The 10,960-nt window shown below is 45.6% G+C and overlaps 1 protein-coding gene across 4 annotated transcripts in view; it reads left to right on the top strand.

Annotated features, from left to right (window-relative positions):
* Window positions 1-10,960, top strand: part of LZIC (leucine zipper and CTNNBIP1 domain containing) — a 17,527-nt gene that overhangs the window by 1,628 nt on the left and 4,939 nt on the right. For all 4 annotated transcript variants that reach the window (XM_025404468.1, XM_025404496.1, XM_025404479.1 and 1 more), the window contains 3 exons: window positions 5,366-5,474; window positions 6,684-6,819; window positions 8,484-8,582. In XM_025404468.1, coding sequence (XP_025260253.1) covers window positions 5,366-5,474; window positions 6,684-6,819; window positions 8,484-8,582 — 344 coding nt within the window. The remainder of the gene's footprint in view (window positions 1-5,365; window positions 5,475-6,683; window positions 6,820-8,483; window positions 8,583-10,960) is intronic.

Here is a 10,960-nt window from a genome sequence, read left to right as displayed (position 1 = left end):
CCGTGTTAGCCAGGATGGTCTCGATCTCCTGACCTCGTGATCCGCCCGTCTCGGCCTCCCAAAGTGCTGGGATTACAGGCTTGAGCCACCGCGCCCGGCAAAAAAAATTTTTTTTAAAGGATTTTTTTTTTTTTTTTTTTGTGAGACGCAGTCTTGCTCTGTCGCCCAGTGGAGTGCAGTGGCACCATTTCTGCTCACTGCAAGCTCCGCCTCCCAGGTTCACACCATTCTCCTGTCTCAGCCTCCCGAGTAGCTGGGACTACAGGCGCCCGCCACCACAGCCGGCTAATTTTTTGTATTTTTAGTAGAGACAGGGTTTCACTGTGTTAGCCAGAATGGTCTCAATCTCCTGACTTTGTGATCCGCCTGCCTCAGCCTCCCAAAGTGCTAGGATTACAGGCGTTAGCCACTGCGCTCGGCCCAATAAAAAGATTTGAATGCTAAAGAAGAAGCAATCAATTCTCATTATTCATCCACCAGTTATTTATTCAGCACTTTTTGTCTGCCCAAGACTGTGCTGGATGCTGGTGTATAAAGAAAAGGTAAAGGCCGGACGCAGTGGCTGATACCCGTAATCCCAGCACTTTGGGAGGCTGAGGCGGGCGGATCTCCTGAGGTTAGGAGTTTGAGACCAGCCTGGCCAACATGGTGAAACCTTATCTCTACTAAAAGTACAAAAATTAGCTGAGCGTGGTGGTGGGCACCTACATTCCCAGCTACTCGGGAGGCCGAGGCAGGAGAATCGCTTGAACCCAGGAGGCAGAGACTGCAGTGAGCCGAGATCACACCACTGCAATCCAGCCTAGGTGACAGAGTGAGGTGCCATCTCAAAACAAAAAAAAAAAGAAAAAAGAAAAGGTAAAATCCCTACTCAAATAATTCACAACCTAGTGATTGGGAGGAAATCAAGGAAGGCCTTGTAGAGAAGGTGACACTTGAACTAGACTGAAGAATGAATGAACTGGGCTTCATAGGTAGAAAAAAAAAATGCAAGCTCAAAAGAGTGCATGACATTTTTGAAACAGCAAGTCATCCAGTGTGGTTAGACTGTAGGAAACTAACTCTGAAAAGACATTGTCAGTTACATCTTGGGTCTGCCTCAACTTTTAGTGGAAAATTCCACAGACTTAAGGGAAAAATTAAAATGAATAATTTCGGCCGGGCGCGGTGGCTCAAGCCTGTAATCCCAGCACTTTGGGAGGCCGAGACGGGCGGATCACAAGGTCAGGAGATCGAGACCATCCTGGCTAACACGGTGAAACCCCGTCTCTACTAAAAAATACAAAAAACTAGCCGGGCGAGGTGGCGGGCGCCTGTAGTCCCAGCTACTCGGGAGGCTGAGGCAGGAGAATGGCGTGAACCCGGGAGGCGGAGCTTGCAGTGAGCTGAGATCCGGCCACTGCACTCCAGCCTGGGCGGCAGAGCTAGACTCTGTCTCAAAAAAAAAAAAAAAAAAAAAAAAAATGAATAATTTCCAGGAAAAATGCACTAAACCATTATACATGAAATGTAGCTATAATAAATTACACTTCTGGGTATAATGTTTGTTTATATTTGCATATCATTGATGATCATAGATGACTTATGCCAATTTTAATGGATTAGGCAGTAATTTTTTTGTCATTATATTTTATTTGAATATATTGTAAGAATCCTCTCCATTGAAGTACACATGTCAAATCATCTGGTAATGATTTCATTATGTGTAGGAAAACAAAACATGCTTTAATGCCAGGCGCGGTGGCTCCCGCCTGTGATCCCAGCACTTTGGGAGGCGGAGGCTGGCTGATCATGAGGTCAGGAGATAGAGACCATCCTGGCTAACATGGTGAAACCCTGTCTCTACTAAAAATACAAAAAATTAGCCAGGCATGGTGGCGGGTGCCTGTAGTCCCAGCTACTCGGGAGGCTGAGGCAGGAGAATGGCGTGAACCCAGGAGGTGGAGCTTGCAGTGAGCCGAGATAGTGCCACAGGACTCCAGCCTGGGCAACACAGAGCAAGACTCCGTCCCAAAAAAAAAAAAAAAAAACACATGCTTTAATAAGTTGCCTGGAAAGTTCTGTGGGGTTTTTTTTGTTTTTTGTTTTCTGTTTTTTTGAGACGGAGTCTTGCTCTGTAACCTAGGCTGGAGTGCAGTGTCACAGTCTCAGCTCACTGCAACCTCTGCTTCCCAGGCTTAGATGATTCTCCCACCTCAGCCTGCCGAGTAGTGGGACTACAAGCACACACCAGCATGCCTAGCTAATTTTTAAATTTATTGTAGAGATGGGGTTTCACTGCATTGGCCAGGCTGATCAGTAACTCCTGGCCTCAAGTGATCTGCCCGCCTCAGCCTCCCAAAGTGCTGGAATTACAGGTGTGAGACACCATGGCTGGCCCCAGTCAATAGGATATTTAATGAAACTTGACAAACTGATTCTTAAATTCATCTAGAAGAGAAAGTGTACAAGAATAGCCAAGAATTTTGGGGAGGAGAAAACAATAAAGGCAAGTCATTATCAGTTATCAAGATACACCAGTGATAAAGCCATAATAATGTAAATAACAAGAAGTGTTGACTTAGATCTGGACACAGTGGCTCATGTCTGTAATCCCAGCACTTTGAGAGGTCAAGGCAGGCAGATTACGTGAGGCCAGGAGTTTGAGACCAGCCCAGCCAACATGGTGAAACCTGTGTCTACTAAAACTACCAAAAAAAAGAAAGGCAGGTGTGGGTGGTGTGGTGGCACACCTGTAATGCTAGCTACTCAGGAGGCTGAGGCAGGAGAATCACTTGAGCCCAGGATGCAGAGGTTACGGTGAGCTGAGATCGCACTACTGCACTCCAGCCTAGGCGAGAGAGTGATACGCTATCCAAAAAAAAAAAAGAGCCAGGTGGAGTGCCTCATGCCTGTAATCCCAGCACTTTGGGAGGCTGAGACGACTGGATCACTTGAGGTCGGGAGTTCGAGACCGACCTGGCCAATATGGCAAAACCACATTTCTACTAAAAATACAAAAAATTAGCCGGACGTGGTGGCACACACCTGTAGTCCCAGCTACTCGAGAGGCTGAGGCAGGAGAATTGCTTAAATCCAGGAGGTGGAGGTTGCAATGAGCCAAAATTGCGTCACCACACTCCAGCCTGGGCAACAGAGTGAGACTCAGTCTAAAAAAATAAAAGAAGTGATTTCTTAGGAACAGAAAATTATCAATGATTATCCAATTGCCTTAACACCCTTTACTTGTCAGTCTTTTATTTATTAATCAATATGCCACCTTTATTGTAGACGAAATTGCCCTGGATCAATAAATAAAAGACTGATTAGTAAAGGGTGTTTTTGAAAGGAAAGTTAGACTCCTACTTCAAGCGTAACAAAAAATTGCAGGTGGCCTTTTTCTGCAGCTAGAAAAAAATTTGTAAAAATCTTGAACATAAAGATGTAGAAATCATGAGATGGTTAGGGCCTGCCTTCATGGGACACAAAACAAAGAAGGTTTAAAGGAGAAGATAGATTTGTCTATGAAAAAATAATAATTTGCCATGACAAAAAAAATAAATAAAATTTAGTCAGGAGACAAAATAATATTTGCAATTACAAAGGCTTCATTGCTTGATCTTAGGAGGTCAAAGCTGTAGTGAGCCGTGATCATGCCACTGCACTCCAGCCTGGGTGACAGAGCAAGACCCTGTCTCAGAAAAGCCACAGGCTTCGTATCCATGTTATAAATCAGTAAGAGAAAGATAACCCAGCAGAAAGATGGTCACATTTCCAAAGAAGAAATTCATATTAAAAGATGTTCATCAGCTAGGCTTGGGGACCTACACCTCTAATCCCAGCATTCGGGAGGCTGAGGTGGGCGCATCCCTTGAGTCCAGTTCAAGACCAGCTTGGGCAACATAGGGAGACCCCATCTCCACAAAAAAAATAAATTAGCCAGGTGTGGTGGTGTGTACCTGTGGTTCCAGCTACTCAGGAGGCAGAGGTGGGAAGATGGCTTGAGCTCGAGAGGTCGAGGCTATAGTGAGCTGTGATTGTGCCACTGTGCTCCAGCCTGGGCGACAGAGTGAGACCCTATCTCAAAAAAACTAAGAATAAAAAAAGGATTTTCATGCTCACAAGTAATTAGGTAAATATACATAAGACCAATAAGATAATATCAGGAGTGTTTTGGGCTATGGTGATTCATTTTATAAAGCAAAGCCACATTTGATCTACTTCTTTATATATCTGTATTTCCATTTATCAAATTTGTTTAGAGTAAGATAGACCAGTAATGAAGACTTCAAATTAATGTGTCAAATCACATAAAGAAGATTTTCAGGCATTTTTGTGGGATGTTATTACTATATGAGTTTAAACTTTTATATCTAAAGTAAGATTTTCTTTGTATAACTATCTTTCATACACCTGTAGCTAAGAAAGAGTATAACCTTTCTTTTTTTTTTTTTTTTTTGAGTCAGGGTCTCGCTCTGTCAACCAGGCCAGAGTACAGTGGTAAGATCATGGCTTACTGCAACCTCAGATTCCTGGGCTCAAGCAATCCTCCCACCTAAGACCTAAGCCTCCTGAGGAGCTGGGACTAAAGGCATCCGCCACCATGCCTAGCTAAGATTTTCTATTCTTTGTAGAGATGAAGTCTTACTATATTGGCCAGGCTGGTCGCGAGCTCCTGAGCTCAAGCAGTCCTCCTACTCCTACCTCAGGCTCCCAGAGTGCTGAGGTTACAGACATGCATGAGCCACTACACCCAGCTGCCTTTTTTTTTTTTTTCCTGAGATGTAGTCTCATTCTGTCGCCCAGGCTGGAGTGTAGTGGCATGATCTCTGCTCACTGCAATCTCTGCCTCCCAGGTTCAAACGATTCTCCTGCCTCAGCCCCCCGAGCAGCTGGGACTACAGGCATGTGCCACCATGCCCAGCTAATTTTTTTTTTTCTTTAAAGATGGGGTTTCACCATGTTGGTCAGGCTGGTCTTGAAGTCCTGATCTCAGGTGATCCACCTGCCTCGGCCTCCAAAAGTGCTGGGATTACAGGCGTGAGCCACTGCATCCAGTCTTTTTTGGTTTTTTAGTAGAGATGGGTTTTCACCGTGTTAGCCAGGATGGTCTCTATCTCCTGACATCATGATCCACCCACCTTGGCCTCCCAAAGTGCTGGGATTACAGGCCTGAGCCACCAGCGCCCAGCTGCAGCTGCCTATTTTTAATTACACTGGCGACTGGGTGTGCTGGCTTATACCTATAGGAGGGTCACTTCAGGCCAGGAGTTTGAGACCAGCCTAGACAAAATAGCCAGACTCTGTCTCTACAAAAAATAAAACTTAAAAAGCTTGCACTGGTATGTTAATTTCATATGGTATGTGGGTTTATTGTTTCACATAGAGATTCAAATGGCTTCCAGAGGAAAGACAGAGACAAGCAAATTAAAGCAGAATTTAGAAGAACAGTTGGATAGACTCATGCAGCAATTACAAGATCTGGAGGAATGCAGGTAAGAGTTTAATTGTATGTTGTTACGCTGGAAACTGACTTTTTTTCTGCAGCTAGCTCCATGGATGCAGGCCCATGTGTGATTCTGCATTTCCCCTGTAGTGTTCTTCACACTGTCTGTTAGAGAAGTAAACTCATTGCAGGCTTTGGAGTCATAAAGGCTGGGAAATGACAGTCATTCAGTTAACTACTAAGTGCACGTGAACTTGAGCAAAATACTTAACCTCCTTGAAGTAGAAATAACACCTACTTTGTCTTTAGTATTTTTTTTTTTTTTTTGAGAAGGAGTCTCGCTCTGTCGCCCAGGCTGGAGTGCAGTGGCCGGATCTCAGCTCACTGCAAGCTCCGCCTCCCGGGTTCACGCCATTCTCCTGCCTCAGCCTCCCGAGTAGCTGGGACTACAGGCGCCCGCCACCTCACCCGGCTAGTTTTTTTTTGTGTGTGTTTTTAGTAGAGATGGGGTTTCACCATGTTAGCCAGGATGGTCTCGATCTGCTGACCTCGTGATCCACCCGCCTTGGCCTCCCAAAGTGGTGGGATTACAGGCTTGAGCCACCGCGCCCGGCCTATCTTTAGTATTTAAATCAATCCTGCCTGCTGTCAGGCCAAGAAGGTACTACATGAATTTCTGGCATGTAGTTTCAGCCTTACCTGCACAAAGGACCACAACAGTTCATTGCGGCTTTTTTTTTTTGAGAGAGAGAGTCTTGCTGTGTTGCCCAGGCTGGAGTGCAGTGGCGAGATCTCAGATCACTGCAACTTCCGCCTCCTGGTTCAAGCGATTCTCCTGCCTCAGCCTCCCGAGTAGCTGGGATTACAGGAATGCGCCGCCACCCCCCACCAGCTAATTTTTGTATTTTTAGTAGAGGTGGGGTTTTACCATGTTGGCCAGGCTGGCCTCGAACTCCTGACCTCAGGTGATCCACCCACCTCAGCCTTCCAAAGTGCTAGGATTACAGGTGTGAGCTAGCACCTGGACTTACGTGGCTTCTTAAGTATGCTTCATTTTGGTAAAAGAAAAATGTTTATCAAAGTCACCATATTGCAGGAAAATGCAATATTTTCCTGCATTTTGAACTGCTATGTGAACACATTCACCGTTAGCATTTTGATATTTCCCTTCAGCCTTTCTCTAATGTACAAGTACTAAGATTGCATTTTTCACTTGGAACTCTGTATTTTTCCATGTCATGATGTTCACCTACTTCAGAGAGGAACTCGATACAGATGAATATGAAGAAACCAAAAAGGAAACTCTGGAGCAACTAAGTGAATTTAATGATTCACTGAAGAAAATTATGTCTGGAAATATGACCTTGGTAGATGAACTAAGTGGAATGCAGCTGGTAAGTATAACATATAGGTGACAGAGGACGGACTTTGTTTTCTGGTTTTTGTTTTTGTTGGAGATGCATTCTTTCTCGCCCAGGCTAGAGTGCAGTGGGGCAGTCTCGGCTCACTGCAGCGTCCGCCTCCCAGGTTCAAGCAATTCTCCTCACTCAGCCTCCAGAGTAGCTGGGATTATGGGCACCCGCCTCCACACCCAGCTAATTTTTGTATTTTTAGTAGAGACGGGGTTTCACCATGTTGGCCAGGCTGGTTTTTGAACTCCTGACCTCAAGTGATCCTCCCACCTCGGCCTCCCAAAGTGCTCGGATTACAGGCATGAGCCACCATGCCCTGCTGGTTCTTTTTTTTTTGAGAGAGGGTCTCTCTGTGTCACCCAGGCTGGAGTGCAGTGACACAGTCATGGCTCACTACAGCTTTGTTCTTCAGGGCTCAAGTGATCCTTCTGCCTCAGCCTCCCAAAGATTATGGGCATGAACTACCATACCCAGCTTTTTTATAAATATATTTCAAGCTGGGTGTGGTGGTGCCTGCTTATAATCCCAGGTACTCCAGAGGCTGAGGCATGATGCAGGAGGACTGCTTTGAGCCCAGGAGTTCAGGACCAGCCTGGGCAACATAGTGAGACCCCTATCTCTAAATAAAAAATAATAGTAATAATTAAAGTAAGTATATTTCTGATAGAAAATATACCATGTTTTATGTTTTGCATGTTCTAGGTGTAACTTCTTTTTTTTTTTTTTAGAGACAGGGTCACCCAGGCTGGAGTGCAGGGGTGCTATTCACCCCTCAGACTCCCGGGTAGCTGGGACCACAGGCATGCACAACCGTACCTGGCTTTTTTTTTTTTTCTTTTTTCTTTTTTTTTTTTTTTTTTTGAGACAGGAGTCTCGCTCTGTCGCCCAGGCTGGAGTGCAGTGGCCGGATCTCAGCTCGCTGCAAGCTCCGCCTCCCGGGTTCACGCCATTCTCCTGCCTCAGCCTCCCGAGTAGTTGGGACTACAGGCGCCCGCCACCGCGCCCGGCTAGTTTTTTGTATTTTTTAGTAGAGACGGGGTTTCACCGTGTTAGCCAGGATGGCTCTTTTTTCTTTTTTTTGAGATGGAGTCTCACTCTTGTTGCCCAGGCTGGAGTGCAATGTTACAATCTCGGCTCACCACAACCTCCACCTCCCAGGTTCAAGTGATTCTCCTTCCTCAGCCTCCTGAGTAGCTGGGATTATAGGCATGTGCCACCACACCTAGCTGATTTTGTATTTTTAGTGGATATGGAGTTTCTCCATGTTGGTCAGGCTGGTCTTGAACTCCCAACCTCAGGTGATCCGTCTGTCTCGGGCTCCCAAAGTGCTGGGATTACGAGTGTGTGCCACTGCACCCAGCCTTTAATTTTTTTTTAGAGATGGGGTCTTGCTGCATTTCCAAGGCTGGTCTCAAACTCATGGGCTCAAGCAATCCTCCTGCCTTGGCCTCCCAAGGTGTAACTTCTAGATGAGTGTCTGCTTATGCATAAACAACATATCCTTCTAGATCTTCATTTAGTTATGTAATTGCTTCTATGACAGGAACCAGTAAACCTTGATAAAGATTAAAGATCCATCAATTAGTTATTGCAATATCTGATTTGTTGGACTGTTTTGGTTAGTTTTTGCCTTCTTCTGTTTCTAGGCTATTCAGGCAGCTATCAGCCAGGCCTTTAAAACCCCAGAGGTCATCAGATTGTTTGCAAAGAAACAACCAGGTCAGCTTCGGACAAGGTTAGCAGAGGTAAAATTTCTTTAAATTTATTTGATTGCTGTGTGTTTTTCATTTCCTAAGCCAATTCATTATGATACCCTATGGCTTAAAAATTGGCCAGGTGATTTTAGAGCCACAACTAACAATTTTCTGACAAAATTAGTACTTTGAGCAATTACAGTTGATAATGAATGTAGAGCTTTAAACAATATATGGCAGTTTAGAGCCGGGCGCGGTGGCTCAAGCCTGTAATCCCAGCACTTTGGGAGGCTGAGACGGGCGGATCACAAGGTCAGGAGATCGAGACCATCCTGGCTAACACGGTGAAACCCCGTCTCTACTAAAAAATACAAAAAACTAGCCGGGCGAGGTGGCGGGCGCCTGTGGTCCCAGCTACTCGGGAGGCTGAGGCAGGAGAATGGCGTGAACCCAGGAGGCGGAGCTTGCAGTGAGCTGAGATCTGGCCACTGTACTCCAGCCTGGGCGACAGAGCCAGACTCAGTCTCAAAAAAAAAAAAAAAAAAACAATATATGGCAGTTTAAATTGCCACTGACCACTTCTACCTGGACTCCACTTTTAATGTTTTACCATCTACTTCTAGAGCTCTAACTTAAAATCACATTGAGAATTAATTAGCAGCATTGCTTGTATGCATGTGTGGCCTATCTCATCTAAGAATTTCAAGTATCTTTGTAAATCTGATACTTCCAGAAGTCTCTTTATAGGCTTGGATGTAATTAAGAGTTACCAAGTGGCCAGGCATGGTGGCTCACGCCTGTAATCCCAGCACTTTGGGAGGCCGAGGTGGGTGGATCACGAGGTCAGGAGATTGAGACCATCCTGGCTAACACGGTGAAACTCCGTCTCTACTAAAAATACAAAAAATTAGTCAGGCGTGGTGGTGGGTGCCTGTAGTCCCAGCTACTCGGGAGGCTGAAGCAGGAGAATGGCGTGAACCCGGGAGGCGGAGCTTGCAGTGAGCCGAGATTGCGCCGCTGCACTCCAGCCTGGGCGACAGAGAGACTCCGTCTCAAAAAACAAAAAAGTTACCAAGTTATTTGTAACTATGGGCAATTCAGTAGCATAGTGATTCAGAGCATGGATTTTGGTCAGACTGGCTGGATTTGAATCCCTGCTTCACTACTGAGGTATGTGACAAGTTTTTTATGGGTTTCTTTTTTGTTGGTTTTTTTTCTTGAGATGGGGTCTTGTTTTATTGCCCAGGCTGGAGTGCAGTGGTGCAATCTCGGTTCAGTACAACCTCTGCCTCTGGGTTCAAGTGAGTCTCCTGCCTCAACCTCCCAAGTAGCTGGGTTACAGGTGCGTGCCACCATGCCCAGCTAATTTTTGTATTTTTAGTAGAAATGGGGTTTCACATGTTGTCCAGGCTGGTCTTGAACTCCTGACCTCAAGTGATCTGCCCACCTCAGCCTCCCAAAGTGTTGGAATTATAGATGTGAGCCACTGCGCCTAGCCTTTTGTGTGTGTGTGTGTGTGTGTGTGTGTGTGTGTGTGTGTTTTAAGGCATTTTTTTTTTTTTTTGTAAGGCAGGGTCTTACTTTGTCACCCAGGCTCAGTGTAGTAGTGTCGTCTTGGCTCACTGCAGCCTCTGTCTCCTGGGCTCAAGCGTCTCCCATCACAGCCCCTCAAGTAGCTGGGACCATAGGCACACACCACCACACCAACTAATTTTTGTATTTTTCATAGAGGCAGGGTTTCACCATGTTGGCCAGGATGGTCTCGAACTCCTGAGCTCAAGCAATCCACCCACCTCAGCCTTCTAAAGTGGTGGGATTACAGGCATGAGCCATTGTGCCCACCCTGGACAAGTTATTTTATTCATCCCCTTTGTGCCTAGGTTTCTCTGTCTGTAAAAAGGTGACGATAGTTTCTACCTCTTATGGTAGTTATGAGGATTAAATGAAGTAATATGCATAAAAGTATTTGAATACGCCCAATGTGTAGTACATGCTATTATTAGTGTTTCTGGTGGAAGTGGTGATATTTTACTAGATAATTTACTAGAACTGCATTTAACATTTCTATCATATTTGCCTTGGGTTATTTAATTCAGGCCGAGAATTTTTTTTTTTTAAGAAGTACGTCTGAGGCCGGGCGCGGTGGCTCAATCCTATAATCCCAGCACTTTGGGAGGCCGAGACGGGCGGATCACGAGATCAGGAGATCAAGACCATCCTGGCTAACACGGTGAAACCCCGTCTCTACTAAAAAATACAAAAAACTAGCCGGGCAAGGTGCCAGGCGCCTGTAGTCCCAGCTACTCAGGAGGCTGAGGCAGGAGAATGGCGTAAACCCGGGAGGCGGAGCTTGCAGTGAGCTGAGATCCGGCCACTGTGCTCCAGCCTGGGCGACTCAGCAAGACTCCATCTCAAAAAAAAAAAAAAAA

This window comes from Theropithecus gelada, chromosome 1, assembly GCF_003255815.1.
Source record: "Theropithecus gelada isolate Dixy chromosome 1, Tgel_1.0, whole genome shotgun sequence".
NCBI lineage: Eukaryota > Metazoa > Chordata > Mammalia > Primates > Cercopithecidae > Theropithecus > Theropithecus gelada.
The sequence above is the reverse complement of the archived record's forward strand: the minus strand, read 5'-3'. Positions and strand labels throughout refer to the sequence as shown.